This window comes from Theropithecus gelada, chromosome 7a (genome assembly GCF_003255815.1).
Source record: "Theropithecus gelada isolate Dixy chromosome 7a, Tgel_1.0, whole genome shotgun sequence".
NCBI lineage: Eukaryota > Metazoa > Chordata > Mammalia > Primates > Cercopithecidae > Theropithecus > Theropithecus gelada.
The window spans coordinates 30,979,894-31,003,789 of NC_037674.1; the positions used below are offsets into that span (position 1 = coordinate 30,979,894).

Sequence of the window (23,896 nt, forward strand, 5' to 3'; positions counted from 1 at the left end):
TTTCTGAATTAACTTGATAGCATTTTAATTAGACAAGATTACAGGCATTTCACAACAGACTGGCTAATGGCTTGTTAATTAGGAGCTGCATAGTACGATTTCTGACCTACCAAACAAGGTCCTTGAGTTCGAATTAAAAAGCCTTGTTCCGTTCCTGAATAGACCACTGAGCCGCATGTGGAGGCTCTAATGAAACAACCATAATAGGGAACAAGAGTGGTCCCCACCAAAACCAGCATTCCTTTTACCTTCATAAATCACTAAAAAGGGAATTAACATACTCCAGCATGCTCAGTTATCAGACTTTCATTCTTCTTGCTTCCATGACCCCTGATTTACATTCAAAATATTCCTTTTCAAAACCCTACTTCAAAGTACAAAAAACAAATAGCAGCAGCAACAACAAACCACCTGTTTCTATGGATAATTTTATTATATCCCCATCCTTAGGTGTTTGAATTTGTTTTTAACGTATATTCCATAAAAGCTAAGCTGTTTAACTATAGAACTGAAATTTCTAAGCCTTTACCATGGTTTCTATGAAAAATCAATAGAGAAATTTCTAGGATTTATCAGTAGTTTCTCTTTTTCCTCTAAGGTATTCGCTGAAAGTAAAATATAAGAAAAAGTTTTAAATCTCCAAAATAGAACCAATAATTCTGAATAAAGATTTTAAGACACATTTTATTTCTACTTTTATATGATGAGATAGGAGTAAAGAATGTCCTGTTCAATTTTCAGAGGGTTCTATGTGATTTCAGAAAACATTCATAATATACAAAATATTTAAAATATACAAAAGCAAAAATATGGGGAATTTGACAATGTTTACTTTCTCCCTTAAAAATAATAAAAATATACATAGTTTATTATTTTACTCAAGTTACACCACTATGACTAATGTAACTGCATACTTAAATTGGAATATTAAGTCTCAGTTAAGGAATTTATGCCTTGTCTGGAATGAAATTCATAAGTATACCACTTTGTAACTTCTAAGCAGGCGGTGATGCTTTGTATTAGCTGGTAACTGTTTCTAAACAGAAAAATCTTCAACTATACTTACATATACAAAGTACACAACAGCATGACATTTAGAAAACAATAAATACAAAGATGATAGATTATTTTATTAAAGAAGATGAATGCCACAGAATTTCAAAAATATTTTGTGGATTATGTAAGGCATTATTCGTACTGAAAACAAATCCTTGATAGCAAGGAGTACTCAAAAATAAGCACTCCTAATATTACTTACCTTCTGCTTTCATGTAATGTACAGAATAGGCGATGACTTTGTCTGAATTATAAAGTGGCCTCTCCCAAGCTAAAAGAATGGCTGAGCTTGACATGGTTTCAGCATGCACATTATAGGGAGCACTGGGTCTGTCTTCTGACATCACTACAGTCAGTCTGGCTCTAGATAAAATAGATCCTTGGCTATTCTCAGCCATGCACTGATAAATAGCATCATCTTCAGGAATAATCTGGTTAATTACCAATTTACTGGGGAAAGAAAAAAAATTATTTCCACGAAAAATTCTAAGAATGAATTCAAAATAAAGTTTAGCTATTGCTAAATATACTCTCATCTTATTTTATTTTAAAATTAAAATTAAAATCAAGCATTTGTAGAACCCTGCAGCAACTATGTGGAATCCTGAAGACTTTTTGGTGTGTTTTTGTTTTTGTCATTTTCTTTTTGTTGTTGTTGTTTTAAAGAGACGGGGTCTCACTCTGTAAACCAGGCTGAAGTGCAGTGTCACAGTCACAGCTCACTGCAGCCCCAAACTCCTGGGCTCAAATAATCCTTTCGCCCTCTTGACTCATCCTCCTGAGTAGCTGGGACTCCAGGCATGTGTAATTTTTAAATTTTTTGTAATTTTTTTGTAGAGACAAGGTCTCACTATGTTCAGCCCAGGTTGGTCTTAAAACTCCTGGGCTCAAGTGATCTTCCCACCTTGGCCTCCCAAAGCACTGGAATTACTGGCAAAAGCCACCATGCCTGGCTTATATAGTCTCATTTCAGATGATAAAAGTTACTGACCTACCAAAAAAAAATATGTAATCTGTCCCAGTGAAAAATATTCTACATTAATTACTTAAAATTACTCATTTTTGAGTCTGCATTAGAATTTGTGATATTCAAATGCTCTTTGCTTTAGGTAACAACTTATTTTTTAAAATGTGGCTCTTATTAAGAATTTATATTACTTGAAGAGCATCTAATTTACAGAATATTATAATGTGCACATAAAATACAGGTCAACAAAATGTTTAAGTTTTGTTCAACACAAATGAGAATGTTACAATAATTCGTATTTATGCTAATAAAAATGAATTCTTAAAATCATTAACTATGGAGAAATTATTAGAGAATTATTTCTTCTAATTTTCTCATTGTTTGGAAGAAGGAACTAAGACCCCAAAGAGCTAATATGCTTTCTTGTGGTAACTTAACTAGTGGCTTAACAGCACAAGAACCCTGGAGTTTGGGGAACTGTGTAACATTCATTTTATTATCACCTACCACTTTCATGATACATGTATAAAATACTCATGAGTATTTAACATAGCACATGTATGACATGCTAATGTTATAAATCTTAATTTCTTAGTTTAGTTTCATTTTGTTAATAACTATCAAGATCATTTAGGTATTTGATATAATTATAACCATTTCACATAAAAATTACTAAAGCCATTATGTCATATATAAAATGGTAGCAAAGTGACACAGCCTACCTGTTGTACATTTTAATTCTACCATTTGAATGTATCTTCCTTCCATTTTTCAACCATGACATCTTGGGAGAGGGGATTCCTTCTGCCTGACACACAAATCGAGCAGTGCCAGCTCGAGGCCTTGTTAAACTTTCTGGCCATTCAACAAATGAAGGAGGAGCTATTTTTAAAGAAAAAAACGAAATATTTCTGTGATCCTAATAGGAATGATGTAAAGAGTCAAGGAAGAAAACAGTAAATGAAACAAGTCCCATTCCTGAAGATGGCTGACATGCTGAGCTCCTATCTACATCTTCATGCATCACTCCAGGCGCCTTTTCTCGGCACTGCTCAGTGTTTACTTTCTCCACGATTTCCCTATTCAGAGCATCTATATAGACACATTTAAAATACATGTACCTATCATCCTTCTTAACTAAGAACAATATATTGCCACTTGCGAATGCAGTGCAAGTGGCTATCATCAAGAGATTAAGTTTTTAAATTGGCAAATAGGTACATGGGTATGTGTGTAGGTGTGATGGAGACAGAAGGGAAGCTTAAAGAAGAAGAAATATAATGGTACGCACGTAAACAGAATGGTGACCTCAGAATGATTCTACAGTTATATTTTAACATAAATATTTATTTTTTTTTCCTGAAATTCATCATTGGATTACCATACTTCACATCAATGCTACAAAGCTCAAGAAAGACAGTAGTAAGCTATGAATGAGATAAAATGGCAAACGTTAAAATGTAAGATTCCCCTGATTGCAGAATGAAAGGAACATACCTAATACAGTTAAAGTTGCCATAGCAACTGTAAAGTTGCGTGTGCCAGGGGTAGTGGCCCGACAAACATATACTCCAGCATGTTGTAGCCTGACATCAGATATCATGAGATTACCATTTCCAAGTACCCGAGTATTAAAGACATCAATGGATTTGTGATCTATTTCAAGGAGAATACTTCAGTTAAAACAATGTAACAGATAATCTGAAATTATGTCAAAAGACCACTATCCAAGCAACCAATCATGGAAAGTATAAAATTAAGTATAAAATTCTCTATGTTAAGACCTTTTCTCTATACACTGAAAAGGCAAAAAATTAAGACATTCAATAGCCAAACCTGTGTTTTTGTATATCAAATAAACATCTTACAAATTTCACTAGAATGAACAAAATTTAAGGAAAAGACTTTTTGTTTTGTTTTTCCTGAGAAGTCTTACCAAGGCGGCTCCAAGAAATGATTGGTTTGGGATTTCCTATGGCCATGCATTCCAAAACTACAGTCTGATGAAGAGACGCTGTTATGTTCTGTGGACCTGCTATAATTGTTGGTGTGTGGAAGGATTTAGACTCCTTAGCTTTGGGGAGGAAAAGACAGAATATAAAAATAAATTATAAATAAGATATAATAAGTGAAATTAGTAGGACATTTATTCTCATCACTCACTTTTCTTTTTTTTTTTTTTTTTTTTTTTTTTTTTTTTTTTTTTTTTTTTTTTTGAGACGGAGTCTTGCTCTGTCACCCAGGCTGGAGTGCAGTGGCCGGATCTCAGCTCACTACAAGCTCCGCCTCCCGGGTTCATGCCATTCTCCTGCCTCAGCCTCCCGAGTAGCTGGGACTACAGGCACCCGCCACCTCGCCCGGCTAGTTTTTTGTAATTTTTAGTAGAGATGGGGTTTCACCGTGTTAGCCAGGATGGTCTCGATCTCCTGACCTCGTGATCCGCCCGTCTCGGCCTCCCAAAGTGCTGGGATTACAGGCTTGAGCCACTGCGCCCGGCCACTTTTCTTTTTTTAAAACAACTTTATTGAGATATAACTCACATACGATACAATTCACCCATTTGAAGTATATAATTTAGTGGTTTTTAGAGTTTTCAGAGTTGTACAACTACTACCACAATTAATTTTAGAACATTTTTATCACTCTCCAAAACAATCCCAAACCCATTAGCAGTCACTCCCAATTTCTTCTTCTCTTCACAGCCTAGTAACCACTAATCTACTTTTAGTCTCTCTGGATTTGCCTATTCTAGACATTTCATATAAATGGAACCATATATTATGTGGTCTTTTGTGAATGGCTTCTTTTCACTTAGCATAATGTTTTCAAGGTTCACCCACGTTGTTACATGCATAAGTACTTCATTCCTTTTTATTGAGCAATGTATATCATTGTATAGATAGAACACATTTTATTTATCCATCAGTTGATGGACATTTAGGTTATTTTCCATAGCATTACTTTTAATTGAGGTTCAAGCATTCACTTATATAATTTAATTATCTAAAATTTATTTACCTAGAACTAAAGCATAGCATTAAATACATAACTTCAGCCTCTTTATGTTTTTCAAAATTTATTCTTTTACAGCCTTAAAGGATCTGTTAGAAACCAGTATCTCTTGTGAAGAGTAAACACTTATATGAAGTTCAACAATGTCTTCAGTCCAGGTCTTCTTCCGCTACATTTAAATAAACTTAACCTTTAAAATAAAAACTATCATCTATTGCATTTTAAGGAAATACCTATTTCTTTATATGCATCTCTCTAGTTTCCCTTCTACCTATATTAATATATAGCAAAATATATAAAATTGTGTTTGCTTAATATTAACAATGATAATTTTTGCATTGAGACTGAGGATATTTTTTAACTTTTATTTTTGTGTTTTAAAAAATTGTTTAACATAGAAGTTTTATATTTTCTATTTTCATAAACATTGCTTTTTATAAAATGCACGTATCATTTTTACAAATGCAAATTATGGTATTTCTTTAAATGACAAGCAAAATAATACAACTAGAAACAAACATATCTTTTTCCACATTAGGCAATTCTGGTAGAAATGGATGACTGTTACTCTCTTTTTTGTGCCTTCTGTATTTTACACCTTTTAAAACAAAAGTGAAATAGAGCCAGCCCTCAGTATCTGTGGGTTGCACATCTGTAAATTCAACCAACTCAAGCTTGAAAATATTTTTTTAAATAAAAAATAAAAACATACACATTTTAAAATACAATATAACAATGATTTATACAGAATTTACATTATTAGGTATTATAAGTAATCTAGAGATGATTTAAAGTATAAAGGAGGGTATTTAGGTGAATGAAAATGCCATGCCATTTTCAATAAGGGACCTGAGCATCAGTGAATTTTGGTATTGAATAGAATACCAAAGACTGAATATTTGTTAATCTTTCTTAAGACTGAATACTTCTTAAAGACGTTGACGTAACATAGAAAACTGGCCTATGAAAGAAGAGTTGCTTAATAACTGAAAATAACCATTTTCCAAATAGATTATAATAATTTAAATGAAATTCTACTTTATAGCACATTATTACAGCAGAGGAGAAAAAGTAGTAACTGTGCCAATAAAACATCATAAAAATGGAAAAAGCCACTCTGCATGGTAGGTACCTGGAATCACAGTTAGCGAGGCCTCCATGCTTTTGCGTCGGTGGGCCACAGTGGCAGCAACACAACGGTAATTTCCAGAATCCCTTTGGCTGACATCATAGATCTGCAATACTCCTGTTGGTAGGGCGGTTATCCTGTTATGAGAGAAAGATAACTAAACTTCTTGTAGATTATTTTATTTTATTCTATTCTATTCTATTCTATTTTTGAGATCGAATTTAGCTCTTGTTGCCCTGGCTGGAGTGCAATGGCGTGATCTCGGCTCACTGGAACCTCTGTCTCCAGGGTTCAAGCTATTCTCCTGCTTCAGCCTACCAAGTAGCTGGGATTACAGGCACGCCACCATGCCCGGCTAATTTTTGTATTTTTAGTAGAGAGAGGGTTTCACCATGATGACCAGGCTGGTCTTGAATTTCTGACCTCAAGTGATCTGCCTGCCTCGGCCTCCCAAAGTGCTGGAATTACAGGCATGAGCCACTGTGCTGGGCCTAGATTTTATATTTTATTTAACATATTCTGTGATAGGATTAATACACTCAACCTTTTTACAGTGCTAGAAGCAATACTTTAAAGACCTTTAGCTTGATTCTCTTGTTTTCATTTGGGTCACTAAAGCTCTCTAAAACATAAAACAATCCAGCATGACATGGTTTGTGCAATCTATCAGTCGAATTTTACAGAGTCTCATTTGACATTCTAGCATAGATTTAGCTAACTGATGGCCCAGAGTTTAGTGTAATTTTTTTCAAATTCCTGAATTTTTTACCTATTAATATCCACATATTGTCCAAGACATATATAGATATGCTCTTTTTTGTTTTTTTAATAAAGCACTTCCATGAATAACTTATTCCATCTTAGTGCTTTACCATGTTAGCAAATGTTTGCCTACTCAGGAGCAGGGCAGGAATCAAATTTTTTGGAGTTGCTATCAAGTTCTTGATTTTTAAATCCCAACCACCCTCAGAACACTAGATGTGTGCATGTGCGCGTGCGCGCATTTGTAGTGAAGAGGGGGTTGGGAAGTGGAAGGCAGAGACAGGAGTGGGCAGCTACCAGGGCATACATGAAACACCCTTATACCAGCACTGCCCTTCCCAGCAATAAGAGTGTCATTTGGTTTCCTAAAACCTTGGGCTGCAGTCCAGATACTCATGGTTAGAACAGATGGTTGAGGAAAGGATCAAGGCAGTAGGATAATCTATTTAAATTCTGATCTAAACCAGGGACCATGCCCCATGTGCCAGAGACTGATGATCTAATTCTCTGGCTAAGTTTGAAATGTCTTAAGCAATCAGTTATTACTGCCTAAATAAAAATGAGGCCTATAATGGTGTTTCTCCCTATATAACCTCATATGAAGTCTTCATTACTCCCATATCTTCTCCAAAGACAAAATCTACATCTACCTGTCCACAGTTATAGGTAGAGCTGTCCGATTGAACTCCCATGTTATAACTGCAGGAGGGTTGGATGAAATCTTGCATGCAAATCGAGCAACTCCACCTTCATGGACCTCAGTGGAAATTGGCTGAACTTCAAATGCAGAAATAGCTATAAGATAAAGTTTGAGAAACTCAGAATAAGTGCATGAAAATAACACTTAGAGGTAACATTACACTAGATATTACTTATTAGACTTGAACACTTGCTTGAATAAGACCAACCTAACTTAACCAGCATGAAGATAATTTAATGAATAATTTTGGAAAAAACACTGGGGAGTTTTTACGGAGTCTGGTCTTTCCCAGAATTAAATTCTAAACAGGTTCATGAGAAACTTATCTATTTGTAGATAAAACTTAAGATATGAAACAAAAATAAACAATGGCATATAATTACATACTAAACTGCGTGATACAAACTTTAAATACTATTGTATATCAAAGGAGAGGGAAACAAATAAATTCCAACTAATCAGGTAAAAACCATTTACAGGAACTGGTTTTGAATTAGCTTTTGAAGAATCCACTGGATTTAGATGGGGGTGGTGGTGGAAGAGAACAGAACATTCCAAGTGAAAAGAATAACATGAAGACAAGCACAGAGGTAAGAAATGCAAAGCTTGCATTCACAGGATTGTGAGGAAACAGCCAGGACTACTGCAAAATATTTCAGATTACGACTTTATGGGAAAGCTGAAGGAGAATACAGATAAAACAGATTTACATCATGGTACAAATTAAGGCATCACTGAAGATTTCTGAGAAAAGGCATGTCCTGATATTAGCAATGTGTGGGAAAAATTAATCAGAATGGATAGAAAAAAGGAGTCTCAAGTCAAAAGTCCAATAGGCTATTAAATAGGGATTACAGAAGTGGGTGGTGGCAGTGGGAATGGGGACAGTCTAGTGATATCTTAAAGAAAACAAAGACTTGGTTCTTATGCCACAGACACATCACTCTGTATCTGGAATCAGATGAAGTTGGTATTGATGGAGCAGGATGGGAAAGGAAAGAGAGAAGCCCAAGGGTGCATCTGAAACAAAAGGTACAGAAACTCAAGAGACTACTTTTAGGCTCATGTATTTCCAAAGCAGAAATCAATCCTGAAGTGTTAGTATTTTCTAGAGATAATTATTCTTTGCAATTCTAGGCAGGCCTCCAGGAAGTGGTCTTCAGTGTCTATGATCATATTCTGAAGGAGTTTTTAAACTCCAGGTTTCCCTTCCCTCTACTACGTCTTCCAAGATACAAAAAAAGGGCCACAACTATAGTCTTACTCCTCCCCTCCTCAGACTACAGTTCAAAGAAAAATTTGTTTGAACTTTATTACTTATAAATAAAATGAGAAGTTATGAAGAAGAAGAGAGGTAACAAGGCTAGATGAACCTATGCTTCATTAGGTTGGGAAGGGTAAAAGGTCATAGAAGGCTAACAAATTCTGCCTTGCACTTGAACTCATCTATCTGTAGATAGATCACAGGCCTTTACAAGTGTACGACAAGGCCAGAGAATCACGGTGAAAATATTCTTAGGACGATGGACTTCCAAAAAGGGTAGAGTAGGGGTAAAGTAATACCTTATTTGTGTATGAAACAAAAATTTGTTTCAAACTGCTATTGTCAGTGGATCCTAAAAGTCAGAACCATTTGCATAATAACTTTCACTCTCTTTTCTCTCGAATATATGGTATTTTTTCAGGAGTTATGTAATGCATGATATTGCAATAGACCAAATGTTGAAGCAGACATATAAGAGAACCCAGCTGTCTTCTATTAAGCTAACTAAAGAGATTTGCACAAATGTAAAGCAATTCTGCTCTTCTGGCTATTTTTTTCCTCTGGAAAATAGTTATATTAATATGTGATGTATAAATATTTTTATTCTAAAATGAATTAATGATTATTTTTCTCAGTTTTAATTTCTAATAGTGTCAACCGAGGTAAACTACATAAATACAAGTTATTTCAGTTTTAAGACTATAAAGAGTGAGACTTTTCAGTTGGAGAACCACTCTTCCAGAATATCACACTCTAAAAATTGATACCATGAATCTACATTGCTGATCAATTAATTAGTACCTGTAAAACTCAAGCTCCATACTCAACCACTTACAACAGTGTTTCACTAACACTGAGCTACTTTTCATTGCTTCTGTAATCACTTGCTAGGATGTTTACCTGCAAACATTTTAATTTTGGATCTAAACCTATGGACCATCCACTGCTGTTTATCTACTAAAGAATTAGAAAACAGATGGCTAGATTCACCTTCAAAATATCAGCTTCACATTCAGGCAGAACAACCTGATTTCTCAATAATAAGGTAAGCTTGTCTTTTTATAGTTAACTTAAACTACGTTGAATACATTTATCTTGGGGGGAATTAGGACCTACATTTCCATAAACGTAATGCTTGCTTTATGAATAAAGCACTTGTCGATCCCATATTTACCTTTTCCATGTGTGAGGGGTGACCATTAGTTCTAGCTGTCACTGATAATCCAGTCCATATTCAATTGACAGACTTCAAAATGGGAATTTTACTTTATTGGTTCTCAGCCTCTACCTCCCCAGACTGAAATATCTTTAGTTTAACTTTTCTTTACAAAGCAGAAGCTCCCCCAGGCCTGTCCACTTTAACAATTTCTTCTTCCATTACCCCACAATGAATTATTTAATCAAGATGTTTTACCTCATTTATTCCTCTCTCATATCTGACTTCTCCTCATCCCTAACAGTCCTCTGTTCAATTCAGGTCCTTATCATACCCCGTCTGGATGTCTTTCTGGAGCCTCTTAGCTGGTATCTCCCCTGCCAGCAACATCACCCTCCAGAGTGATCATCATAAACCATGAATCTGTGTTGCTGACGAATTAATTAGTCCCTGTAAAACGCTAGCTTCATATTCAACCACTTACAATGATGTTTCAGTAACGCCGAGCTACTTATAATTCACTAAATACACCAAGATATTTCACACCTCTAAGGTATATATGAACATTTCCTTCTCTTGCTATTAACATTGGTCCCTTGTCCACCTGATGAAATCCTATCATCCTTTAAAGCCTGGTTCACTTATCCCATCCTTTGGGAAGTGGTTTCTGACCCTTTTCTCTGCTACCTCTGTACACTGCAGACCTTCGCTGCTGCCTTTATCTCACATTATAATCACTTATTTACAGGTCTTCCTCCCCTTCTACATTACAAGCTCACTGAGGGGCAGCAGTGGGTCATGTTCTTTGCAGGATATTGTAAGACAGTAAATGGTGCAGATTTGGCACTAAAAAAATATACTTTCTGAATTGAACTAGTATTATTTTGAATTTTCTCCAATTCTATTAGGTCTTTAAGCACAATAACTAGAATTGTAGGGAGTTTCTTGGGTACAAATACCAAGACGGGGTGAGAAGAAAATAGTGCTTTTTATTATTTTTTTGTTTTCTACAATTCCAAACAATGCCCAGTATTTTACTGGCATTGATTTTAGAGACAAAAATTTGTCCCTCCCATATCAAAGGACTTTTGTAAAGATTAAACAAGCCAATAGAGTGAAAACTTTTCATAAATGTGATTATTGAGAATAAAAATGATCACTTTGCTGCCTTGAGTTATTTCCTTAAAGCCACATAGGCAACTGAGTGTTGTTTTTTTTACTCTGAACCTAACCAAACATTATGCCTGGACACCACTGCCTTTTCCTTAAGCAGTTCCCCTTTTTTCTCAAATGGATAAATACATGAAATCCCTAAGATTTTTTATTATAACAACTGAGCTAACCTTGTACTTTAGGCCTAGTGGGCTGGAACTCTGGAGTCACAGAATTCTGAGAACTGAAACATAAATAGGTTTATCCTTGAAAACTCTGGTTTTCAGAAAGGTTTGAAAGCAAGTATAAAGGTATATATTTTTTAATCCTCACAAACACCTTTATATTTAAAATATCTAACTTTTTGATATCTTTTGAAAATTCAATCCATTGGCAAAATAGTTTCGTGGAGAAAATACCAAGCCAGATACTGCTTAGGACTCTCGTCAGTTACCTCTGAGACTGAAAGAATGACGCAACCATGAATCAATAATGAGAGTAAATTCCCTTTTTTCTGTTTGTAATCCCTCCATCTGGACACCAATCCCAATCTCTTCCCTCCCCTCTGGGATCTCTCTCTTCCCTGCATATTCAAACTCTTCTCCTGGCTCCTTTCCCTCCACAAATAAGTGTTCTACTCTCTCCCAACCTCAAAAAACAAAAGGAAGAAAACTCTAAACATGTCTTTACATCACTTTACATATCCATCTAGCAGCTATCTGCTCACCTACCCATGGGATCGAAACTTCTCTAAAGAGTATTATACTGGCTGTCTCCCCTTCTTCCTTTCTGACTCCATGCCTCAAATATTTAATCTGCCTTCTTCCCTATTAGTTTATTGACACAGGGTCTATGATACTACACGCTCCTTGTTCTCCTTTTATTTCTCTGGCTCCTCCTTCCTGTCTGCCTTTTCAAGGGTTCGCTCTCCCTCCTCTTCTGCCCTTCCTTCCAGAGAGTCTCTGTTCTTTTCTCTCTCCATGGTCTTCTTTGGTGATTATATCCTCTTTCAGTTTTCAACCACAGTCAGCCGTTGCTGCTGATTCCCCTAAACACCTCTTTCAGTTTAGATCACCATCCTCAGACCTTCGTACTCATGGCTCCAATTGTGCACTGGACGTCTTCACCTGCAGCTTATGAAAGGTACTCCAGGCTGCCGTGGTAGCTCACGCCTGTAATCCCAGCACTTTGGGAGACCAAGACGGGCGGATCACAAAGTCGACAGATCCAGACCATCCTGGCCAACATGGTGAAACCCTGTCTCTACTAAAAATACAAAAATTAGCTGTGCGTGGTGGTGCGTGTCTGTAGTCTCAGCTACTTGGGATGCTGAGGCAGGATAATCGCCTGAACCCAGGAGGCGGAGGTTGCAGGTTGCAGTGAGCCGAGATCAGGCCACTGCACTCCTGCCTGGCGACAGAGGGAGACTTGTCTCAAAAAAACAATCAAAACAAAACAAAGGCACTCCAAACTCATCATGTCCAAAATGAAGTCATCTTCTTTCTTCTAAGCCTATCTCTCTGCTTCATCTTTGTCACACCACTGTCAAATTACTCACCTGAGCTAGAGACTACTTACTCGTTCTGTATTCTCAATCACCTGTTCCCACTGATTTTAACTCCTAAACACGTGCAAAATCCATTACCATCTGTTCCAGTCCCAACACCTCTCACCTGAACCACTATCAGCCTCTTATCTTGTCTCTGCTTTCATTCTTCCCTTCCTCCCTTCAAAACACTCCAGACAAACACCAGTGTTTGATAAGCTGCATTAGACTCAAGCAGCTTTCATCTATCCATTCAAAGGCTTGTATAGGTTAATCCACTACTTCTAAAACCAACAAAGAAATAATCTCACAAAAATGTGATTCTAATTGTAAATGCTGTCAAAAAGCATCATGTCTGAGCATCCATCCTTCTAAATATTTAAACTGCTTAACCTAATTACTAGAAAAAAAGAATGCATATCTCCTTGCCATAGCAAAAGAAAAAAAATCTTCCTTTATGCCAAATATATATTTTAACTCTTTTTAACTGGGTATAGTCCCAACAAATTGACTCATTAGTGAGCTTTTGCAGAAAAAAGAAAAAGGGGAGGGGGGGCTGGGGGAAGGATAGCATTAGGAGAAATACCTAATGTAAATTACGAGTTGATGGGTGCAGCAAAACCAACATAGGCACACGTATACCTATGTAACAAACCTGCACGTTGTGCACATGCACCCTAGAACTTAAAAGAAAAAAAAAAGGGGGGGGGCTGGACGCGGTGGCTCACGCCTGTAATCCCAGCACTTTGGGAGGCCGAGGTGGGCGGATCACAAGGTCAGGAGATCGAGACCATCCTGGCTAACACAGTGAAACCCTGTCTCTACTAAAAATGCAAAAAAATCAGCCAGGCATGGTGGCGGGCACCTGTAGTCCCAGCTGCTGGGGAGGCTGAGGCAGGATAATGGTGTGAACCCGGGAGATGGAGCTTGCAGTGAGCTGAGATCCGGCCACTGCACTCCAGCCTGGGTGACAGAGTGAGACTCGTCTCAAAAAAAAAAAAAAAAAAAAAAGAAAAGAAAAAAGAAAAAGTAGTTAGGCATCAATTATTTCAAAACCAAACTGTTTTTATGGCAACATGCAATAGTATTTAAACAACCAATCTTATATAGTTATATAACTACAATTAATATCTCTGCTATTAAAGATACACAGTATAACTGACACAAAGGAGTTAATTTCCATGAATCACATATTAATATCGATCCCACTGTCCTTACAATAACACCATTCATTTAGTTTGTGGTTAACCAGGCTGATAGGCTCTGAGTCATAAAATTCTTTATAAAATAATGGAGTAGATTTTCTCCCCAATTTAGAAGACAATTTTAATCACTTTTAGGAAACTTTTAATCTCTTCTAAATTTATTAATTCATTCAATGAATATTTATTCAGTGTCTAGTACATTCTAGGTGCCAAGGATCTAATGATGAACAAAACTAACAGAGGTTTTATTCTCAGGGATCTCTGTTAATGGTGGAGAAAGCATTTAACTAAATTACTATCCAAGTGTAATAAATTCAAACTGTGATAAATGCTATGAAGAAAAAGGACAGAGCACCCCCAAAAGTTGAGCATCCCAAAAGTACAGAGAATCCCAAATTCAAAAATCCAAAAATGCTTCAAATCTGGAACTTTTTTAGCACTGACATGATGCTCAAAGGAAATGCTCACTGGAACATCTCAGACTTCTGGATTTGGGATGCTCAACTGGCATAATGCAAATACTACAAAATTTTTTTAAAAATCTGAAATCTAAAACACTTCTGGTTCCAAGCATTTCAGATAAGGAACACTCAACCTAAATTATAAAAGTAACAGAGGTTTGAAGCAATTTAATAAAGACAGAAATAACAATAGCTTAACATACATTTTATTGTCAGGGGCTGCATTGAGTACATTACATATTCCAGCTTATTTAGTTCTCAAAACTATTATTCACCCAATTTTCAGTTAAGGAAACGGAGACAGGGAAATTAAGCAACTTGCCCAAAGTTTTGCAGCTAGTAAGTGGTGATACTGGGATCTGAATCCAGGTAGTCAACTTCCAAGACCCTTATGAGTATAAATTTGAGTTCCCCAAACTTTCTGTAGAAGATACAAATTACAGGTTCTAGGCCAGGTGCAGTGGCGCACGCCTGTAATCCCTGCACTTCGGGAGGCCAAGGTGGGAGGATCACCTGAGGTCAGGAGTTTGAGACCAACCTGGCCAACATGATGAAACCCCATCTCTACTAAAAATACAAAAAATTAGCTGGGTGTGGTGGCACGCACCTGTAATCCCAGCTACTCAGGAGGCTGAGGCAGGAGAACTGCTTGAACCCAGGAGGTGGAGACTGCAGTGAGCCGAGATCCCCCCATTCCCCCAGCCCGGGAAAAAAAAAAAAAACCCCCTCTCAAAAAAAAAAAAAAAAAAATTACAGGTTCTACTCCCAAGCAATTCTGCTACACAGTATAAGCTGAAATGCACTGGCTTTCTAGCTGGGTAAGAATATGTGTTAAGGCTGGGCACAGTGGCTCACGCCTGTAATCCCAGCACTTTGGGAGGCCGAGGAGGGTAGATCACAAGGTCAGGAAATTGAAACCATCCTGGCCAACATGGTGAAACCCTGCCTCTACTAAAAATACAAAAATTAGCCGTGTGTGGTGGCATGTGCCTGTAGTCCCAGCTACTCAGGAGGCTGAGGCAGGAGAATCGCTTGAACCCGGGAGGTAGGGGTTGCAGTGAGCCGAGATTGTGCCACTGTACTCCAGCCTGGGCAACAGAGCAAGATTCCATCTCAAAAAAAAACTAAACCAAACCAAACAAAACAAAAAAACCAATATATGTTAAATTTCTACATTTCCAAAACAGAACAACACCTTTAAAACTTTGTGTATTGGAATTTTAAAACTATGGCTCTCATCTCAAACAGGAGTATGTCTACTTCTAGGAACCTATTAAAGATAGGAAAGTGACCAGCCTGGGCAATAGGGCAAGACCCCATCTCTACAAAAAAAAGTTTTAAAAATTAGCCCAGTGTGGTGGTGCGAGCCTGTAGTCCCAGCTATTCAGGAGGCTGAGGTGGGAGAATTGCTTGAGTCCAGGAGGTTGAGTCTGCAGTGAGCCATGATCACACCACTGCACTCTAGCCTGGGCAACAGAGTGAGACCTTGCCTCAAAAAACATACAAATAAAAATAAAAATAAGAAAAAGATAGGAAAATATGTAAATTGAATTATACTATCTCAGGCTAAAATTTAGTAGTCAAGTATTTTTTAAAAAACAATCTCTCTTTCAAAAACAGTTTGCCTAGTAGGAATACCAATTTTTCCTTTGTTGTTATTCTCTTGGTTCTAAGCCCACAAACATGTTGACCATCAAAAAGACAAGTACTTAGAAGCACAGAATTTAGAGGTAGGGAGACTAACTAGTTAAGAGGCTATCAGAACAGCAGAAGAGAGATCTGCTATGGGTCTGAATGATGGCAGAAGTAACAGGAACAAAGGGAGGGAACACACAAGAGACACGGTACACCAAACGTCATTTGGCTCAGAGGTGTTCAGGGGAGACCGAGGAAACGATCCATAGAGTTCTGAGGTTTCTAGCCTGTAAAGGTTGGGGGATACAATGTTGCCTGAATCAGAACAAAGAAAGAGAGATCAGATGGGCTAGTGAATAACCATTCCAAACTCTCATTTGATCAGAATGAAAAGACACTGGACATGTTAAGGCAAACTGGGAAACTGTAAAATTAGGCCATGGACTAATAATAGAAACAACTTAAAATATCTATTAATCTTGATTTAAGTGGCTTTTGTTTTTTCAGTTTTTGATTTACAGCTGTTCTACAATGCTAAGTCTTGATTTTTTTGACTAATGGCTCATACGTAAGGCTGTCATTAAGATTTACAGAAAGATATCTTTGAGTTTTTATAATAGCAGCCTAAAAAAACAGTGTTTACTGTTTTTCCAATTTTAACGCAATCTCTTTTTTTTTTTGAGACAGAGGTTCACTCTGTTGTCCAGGCCCGAGTGCAGGGCGCAATCTCAGCTCACTGCAACCTCTGTCTCCCGGGTTCAAGTGATTCTCCTGCTTCAGCCTCCCCAGCAGCTAGAACTACAGATGGGCACCACCACGGCCAGCTAATTTTTTTTTTTTGTATTTTTAGTAGAGACGGGGTTTCACCATGTTGACCAGGCTGGTCTTGAACTCCTGGCTTCAAGAGATCCACTGCCTTGGCCTCCCAAAGTGCTGGGATTACAGGCGTGAGCCACCGCGCCTGGCCTCATTCTCATTTCTTGATGACAGAAATAAAGGGCAATAGAAAACTGAGGTAAAGGGGATATAAATATATACATATTATTTTTTTTTTTTAAGACGGAGTCTCGCTCTGTCTCCCAGGCTGTAGTGCAGTGGCACAATCTCGGCTCACTGCAACCTCCGCCTCCCGGCTTCAAGCAATTCTCCTGCTTCAGCCTCCAGAGTAGTTGGGACTACAGGCAAGTGCTACCACACCGGCTAATTTTTTTGTATTTTTAGTAGAGACGGGGTTTCACCATGTTGGCCAGGCTGGTCTCAATCTCCTGACCTCATGATTCGCCCGCCTCAGCCTCCCAAAGTGCTGGGATTACAGGTGTGAGCCACTGTGCCCAGCCAAGGATATTTTTTAAAAGTCTAAGTGGCAGGGTGCACTGGCTCATGCCTATAATCCCAACGCTTTGGAAGGCCGAGGTGGGCAGATCACCTGAGATCGGGAGTTTGGGACTGGCCTAACCAACACGGAGAAACCCTGTCTCTACTAAAAATACAAAATTAGCCGGGCGTGGCAGCACACGCCTGTAATCCCAGCTACTTGGGAGACTGAGGCAGGAGAATTGCTTGAACCCAGAAGGCGGAGGTTGTGGTGAGCCGAGATCATACCATTGCGCTCCAGCCTGGGCAACAAGAGTGAAACTCCATCTCAACAAAAAAACAAAACAGAAAAAAAAAAAACAAAAAAGACTAAGTGAAATCTTGGCCTTAGCTGGTATAAAGAAAATCAGGAATAAAACCCAGAACAGACTGTGTATACAGGGAGGTGATATACCAGCATAGCCTTGCAGGTAAGAATGCAGATATTAAAATTCACACATCTGAGTTAGAATCAGTTTTGCATTAATGAGCTGTGTGTCCTGGAGATGTTACTCAATCTCAAGCCTCAGTATCCCTCAGTAAAAGGGGATATTAAAAATACTTTCTAAGCATATTGTAAGAATAACATTAAATTATATATACATATACGTATGAGTACCCAGGCTCTACTTGTTACCTAGTAAACTCCTAGCAGTGGTACAGGAGATGGGAATAGTGACAGAATGCCTTACTATGAATACACTGGTTTTACTTTCAGAAGAATGACTCAAAGAATGTCAAACAAAGGATGCCAGTGATCCTTATACACAATAAAAATAAACTTCTTTTTTTTTTTTTTTTTTGAGACAGTCTTGCTCTGTCGCCCAGGCTGGAGTGCAGTGGCCGGATCTCGGCTCACTGCAAGCTCCGCCTCCCGGGTTTACGCCATTCTCTTGCCTCAGCCTCCCGAATAGCTGGGACTACAGGCGCCCGCCACCTCGCCCAGCTAGTTTTTTTTTGTATTTTTTAGTAGAGACAGGGTTTCACTGGGTTAGCCAGGATGGTCTCGATCTCCTGACCTCGTGATCCGCCCGTCTCGGCCTCCCAAAGTGCTGGGATTACAGGCTTGAGCCACCGCGCCCAGCCAAAAATAAACTTTAAAGCCTGAATAAAGGCAAAGGTATTCTAAAATTTAATTTTTTTCTGTTATTTTCTACTAAGTCAGACTTAGGTAGCTTTTGCATAAAGGTATATAAACTACAGAAAAACAAAAGTAATTTTTCCATTTTGAATGTGCAGAGATAAATTATTTGAAGGAGATAAAATCCAGTACTTCAATGATGAAATAATGGGAGATAAATTAAAAAGAGATAGGTAAGCCGGGCGCGGTGGCTCAAGCCTGTAATCCCAGCACTTTGGGAGGCTGAGACGGGCGGATCACAAGGTCAGGAGATCGAGACCATCCTGGCTAACACGGTGAAACCCCGTCTCTACTAAAAAATACAAAAAACTAGCCGGGCGAGGTGGCGGGCGCCTGTGGTCCCAGCTACTCCGGAGGCTGAGGCAGGAGAATGGCGTAAACCCGGGAGGCGGAGCTTGCAGTGAGCTGAGATCCGGCCACTGCACTCCAGCCTGGGCGACAGAGCCAGACTAAGTCTCAAAAAAAAAAAAAAAAAAAAAAAAAAGAGATAGGTAACTAAGTTCAGCTCTCCAGTAGGATTATGTATGGTGATTTTTATTTTATTTTTTACTTTACTTACATTTTTTCCTATAAAAGTATATAATTAGGAAAATTAGTGATCTTTTTATAAATTATATATGCCGCTATGGGGCACAGATTGCAGTGAAAGTATGAATGCATGAATTTTCTACTGTTACTCCACTGCTTGATAAAATCCCTTACTCTTAATTTTTATCTGCCTTTTGAGTTCTTTTAACTCCTCACTCTTTGGGTAAACATCACTTATGATCAATGGATGCTTGATTCTCTCACTTACCAGTGCCCTAAACCTGGAAATTACAAGAAAAAAAACTTGAATAAAACCACTGTGCAATTAAAAAAACAAATTATATAAAATTTTATATCAAAACTTAGAAACTTTAGAAAAGCATGCAAATATAAAACATCTATATCACGATAGTTTTAAATATGGTTTCCTAGCAAGTATTTGCTTTTTCAATTTCAATTTTTTAAAGTGAGGCATTAAACTGAGTAAATGACTATGTCTTTCACAATAAATGTTATAGCCTTTTACAACTTTAGTCTGCAAACTATTTTCAGTATTATCAAAGTATTTTGCATTTATTTAAATGGCAAAACACCTCCTGCCTATGCAAATCTTAGCTTCCTTCCACAGACTTTGTTTCTGCCAGTTAGGTATGATTTTTACAAGTCTACAGCCTCCTTGTGAAACCTGACCTCTCTCTTCCCTCCACAGTCGGTGCTAACATAAACCAAGCGCCCCACAAGAAGTCATTAAAGCTGTGCTGTTAAGAGGCCAGAGCTCTATAAAATAGGCAAGAAACAAGGTCTTGAGAAACATGCGCTGTCCTCAAAAACAACCTTGCAAACACAATAAATGTAAGTGCCTATTTTATTTGTGACTTCCTCCTCTTCACCTGTCTATTTAATCATTTGCTTCTATGATTTATAGTCAGAAAAAAACACTAAAAATGCCAAGATGAAAATGTTTTCCAAACTTTCATCTGACCAGAAAGCAACACTTAATATGACTCTACTCTGAAAATGTATGACTACTAATTTAATAAATATTTAAGTAATATGTTACGCATGCTTCTAAAAGATTGCAATGAATAAAATGCTTAATACACGATTTTAAATCCAAATAAAAATGCTGAAAACAGTCTGAAATTACATACCATCTAACAATTTAAAATACGTCCACTAGAACTTCCTAATGTAACAAAAACATAACTTTCTTTTTAAAACTGCAGAGAAAATATTATTTAAACATAAAGTAATAAAGTCAGAATCCTAACGCAGGGTTTATTTTTTTTATTTTTTTTTTTTTTGAGACGGAGTCTCGCTGTGTCTCCCAGGCTGGAGTGCAGTGGCGTGATCTCCTCACTGCAAGCTCCGCCTCCCGGGTTCACGCCATTCTCCCGCCTCAGCCTCCCAAGTAGCTGAGACTACAGGCGCCCGCCACCACGCCCGGCTAGTTTTTTGTATTTTTAGTAGAGACGGGGTTTCACCATGTTAGCCAGGATGGTCTCGATCTCCTGACCTCGTGATCCACCCGCCTCGGCCTCCCAAAGTGCTGGGATTACAGGCTTGAGCCACCGCGCCCGGCCATTTAACGCAGGGTTTAAAACGGTGGTCCTAACACTGCGGTTCAGCCAGGGGATCCCAACGTCTCAACGACTGCGTCAGTCAGTCGCTGCTGTCACACCCGCCCCTTGGGGAAATCCTAAGGGGCAGGGGAACGTGGACAGAAGCACGTTCCAGAGGCCTCAGGCTGTTTCCACATCTCTAAGTCACCAATCAGTAGCACTGGGAAATCTATAAGTAGCTCATCAAGAACACAGGGAGTGCTGGGTGCAGCGGCTCATGCCTATAATCCCAGCACTTTGGGAGAACGAGGCGGGCAGATCACTTGAGCTCAGGAGTTACCTGGGCAACACAGTGAAACCCTTTTTCTACCAAAAATACAAAACATTAGCCAGGCATGGTGGTGCATACCTGTAGTCTCAGCTACTCTGGAGGGTGAGGCAGAGGATTACTTAAGTCTGGGAGGCGTAGGTTGCAGTGAGCGGAGATTGCGCCACTGCACTCCAAACTTGGTGACAGAGTGAGACCCCATCTCAAAACACAACACAGGGAGGCTGGACGCGGTGGCTCACACCTGTAATCCCTGTGCTTTTGGGGGCCAAGGTGGGAAGTTCGTCTGAGGAGTTTGAGATCAGCCTGGGCAACACAGGGAGATCCCGTTTCTACAAAAAAATTAGTTGGGTGTGGTGGCATGTGTCTGTGGTCCTAGCTATTTGGGAGGCTGAGGTGAGAGGATCACTTGAGCCTGGGAGGTGGAAGCTGCAGTGAGCCATGATCATGCCACTGCACTCCAGCCTAGGCGACAAGAGATCCTGTTTCTTAAAAAAAGAACACCGGGAAATTTTTAACACAACTCTCAAGCATCCACAATTTCAGAGTTCAGTACTGAGTCTGATATATATTAATGTAAAGCTTATTTCTATGACACTGGTCTTTCAAATCAACCATGCGTTTGTATACTTCAGGCTTTATTAATCAAAACAGTGGTAACTTCTTGCCTCATCAAGTCTGACTCACTTTGAGGCTTCCTACTTGAAGACTGACATGCAACTGAACATTAAGTAAAACTAAGAGATCTGGTCCCATCATTTCATGCTATCAATAGGTAAAAGTTAACCAAGGAACAGGTTTCAAACAGAAGGAAAACCTGGATCCTTAAGACTAGGCAAGAAGCTATTTGTTATCTTAAATTATTTAACAGGAAAAAATCATCTGCTTAATAAAAATAACATAACAACAAGCCAAATGTGATCACTACGTCTTGGGTGTCAACTCCTTTGTACAGCTGTGCTAAATATACAACAGCCATTCTATAAGTGGTTTCTTACCTAATTTCTAGTGATCATGTTATCCTGCTTGAATCTGACAACTCTGACAACCAGGTGCTATGAAATACATTTTGCTTTTGAAAGAAAATATTTAGATCAAAATATGTGACTAAATAAATATAAATAACACGAAGGTTAGAAACTTTGTAACAAAGTTGTGAACCAGGGACTCTAAGAATGTGCCCTACATGCAAAGTTTCTACAGACTCTTTTCCAGTATATTCCTATAGTGTATTCCCATTTTAAAACACACCTTTAATACCACCTGAGAATTTGTTGCTTCTTTAATATTTCATCTGCTTTGCTCTCTGCCAAATGCTAGATCTGGGACTCCCCACGTTCAGTTTATTTGGCCAGAAAGAGGGTGACACAAAGCTGTTTAAGTCCCTCCTGACCGCTGGGCCACTCACTGCTTTTCAGGAACTCTCTTATTAATCTCATTAGTAACTGGTTTTAATCATTCCCTAACTTCACAATTATTCAGGTCCCCAGTCACTTTTACCCCAGACTGTAAATTCCTTGAGTTCAGGGAACATGTCTTATTTGTCTGTGTTGCTAACAGCCAAAATAGTGCCCTGCATACAACAGGCATTCAATAAAGGTTCACTTGAATAAACTCAACAAACCACATCACCATCTCCCTGTTACTCACATTAGAAAACTTTGCCTCTTATCTCCCTCAGAAGAGTAACAGAAGGGATTTTGGCTGTATCACTCTACCGTACAGCCCTAAGCAAATTTCTTTTTCTGTTTGTTTGTTTGTTTGAGACAGAGTCTTGCCCTGTTGCCAGGCTCGAGTGCAGTGGCGCAATCTCGACTCACTGCAACGTGTGTCTGGGTTTAAGCGATTCTCATGCCTCAGCCTCCCAAGTAGCTAGGATTACAGGCACACTACACCACACCCAGCCACTTTGTATTTCTAGTAGAGACAGAGTTTCACCATGTTGGCCAAGCTGGTCTCGAACTCCTGACCTCAGGTGATCTGCTTACCTCGCCCTCCCAAAGTACAGGGATTACAGGTGTGAGCCACCGCGCCTGGCCTCAAATTTCTTACTTTTCCTAAACATGTTTTGTTCTGTAAAGTAAGGGACTTAAAGGGGTTATTATGGATTACATAAGGTAATGCATGTAAAGTACTTAATATATTTCCTGTAATATTAAAACACTCAATAAATTTCAGCTATTTCTATTATCTTGCCGGACATAAACACCATTGATTCTTCTCCTTACCACCTCAAAATCTCTCTCTCTTCACCTAACTTCTCTTCCTTCACTACTGGTTCCGTGGAAGAAGTAACCATTCCAATTGCACCAAGGTTAACCTTCACCTGATGCTCTTAATCCCATCCCTCCTACCAGCTCTGTGCCCTTATTCCATTTATTATTCCCATTCTTTTGTATCACTCTCTCATTACTAGTTTCCTCATCAGTGCTTGTAAGCATACACTTATCTTCCCTATCCTAAAAAGTAGCATCTAGATCTCAAGCCAAGCTAATATCCAGTCAGGCTCTCTTCTGTCATTTTAGTTTTTCTTGAATGACTCCACCCACTCCATTCTTGGACAGGGTCTCTCTCTGTCACCCAGGCTGGAGTGCAGTGGTGTGATCTCGGCTCACTGAAGACTCAACTTTCCGGGCTGCAGCAATCCTCCCATCTCAGCCTTCCCAGTAGCTGGGACCACAGACACACACCACCACACCCAGCTAATGTTTGTGTTTTTGGTAGAGTCGGGGTTTCACCATGTTGCCCAGGTTGGTCTCCAACTTGTGAGATCTTGCAATCCTCCTGCCTCAGCCTCCCAAAGTGCTGGGATTGCACTCATGAGCCGCCATTCGTTACTTCTTTTGGGGTAGGGCAGGATGGAGAGGAGAGAAGGAGAAGAGCCACAGGTGTATTTATATGCAGGATTCAGGAGCCTCCTGAGAATGGATTTTACCTTT

General features: G+C 38.7%; 1 protein-coding gene across 1 annotated transcript in view; it reads right to left on the minus strand.

The window, feature by feature from the left end:
- Positions 1 to 23,896, minus strand: part of PRTG (protogenin) — a 121,256-nt gene that overhangs the window by 55,465 nt on the left and 41,895 nt on the right. Inside the window, exons 3-8 of the mRNA XM_025389515.1 lie at positions 7,577 to 7,721; positions 6,168 to 6,301; positions 3,960 to 4,097; positions 3,521 to 3,679; positions 2,746 to 2,905; positions 1,259 to 1,506 (exon numbers count right to left, since the gene is read on the minus strand). Coding sequence (XP_025245300.1) covers positions 1,259 to 1,506; positions 2,746 to 2,905; positions 3,521 to 3,679; positions 3,960 to 4,097; positions 6,168 to 6,301; positions 7,577 to 7,721 — 984 coding nt within the window. The remainder of the gene's footprint in view (positions 1 to 1,258; positions 1,507 to 2,745; positions 2,906 to 3,520; positions 3,680 to 3,959; positions 4,098 to 6,167; positions 6,302 to 7,576; positions 7,722 to 23,896) is intronic.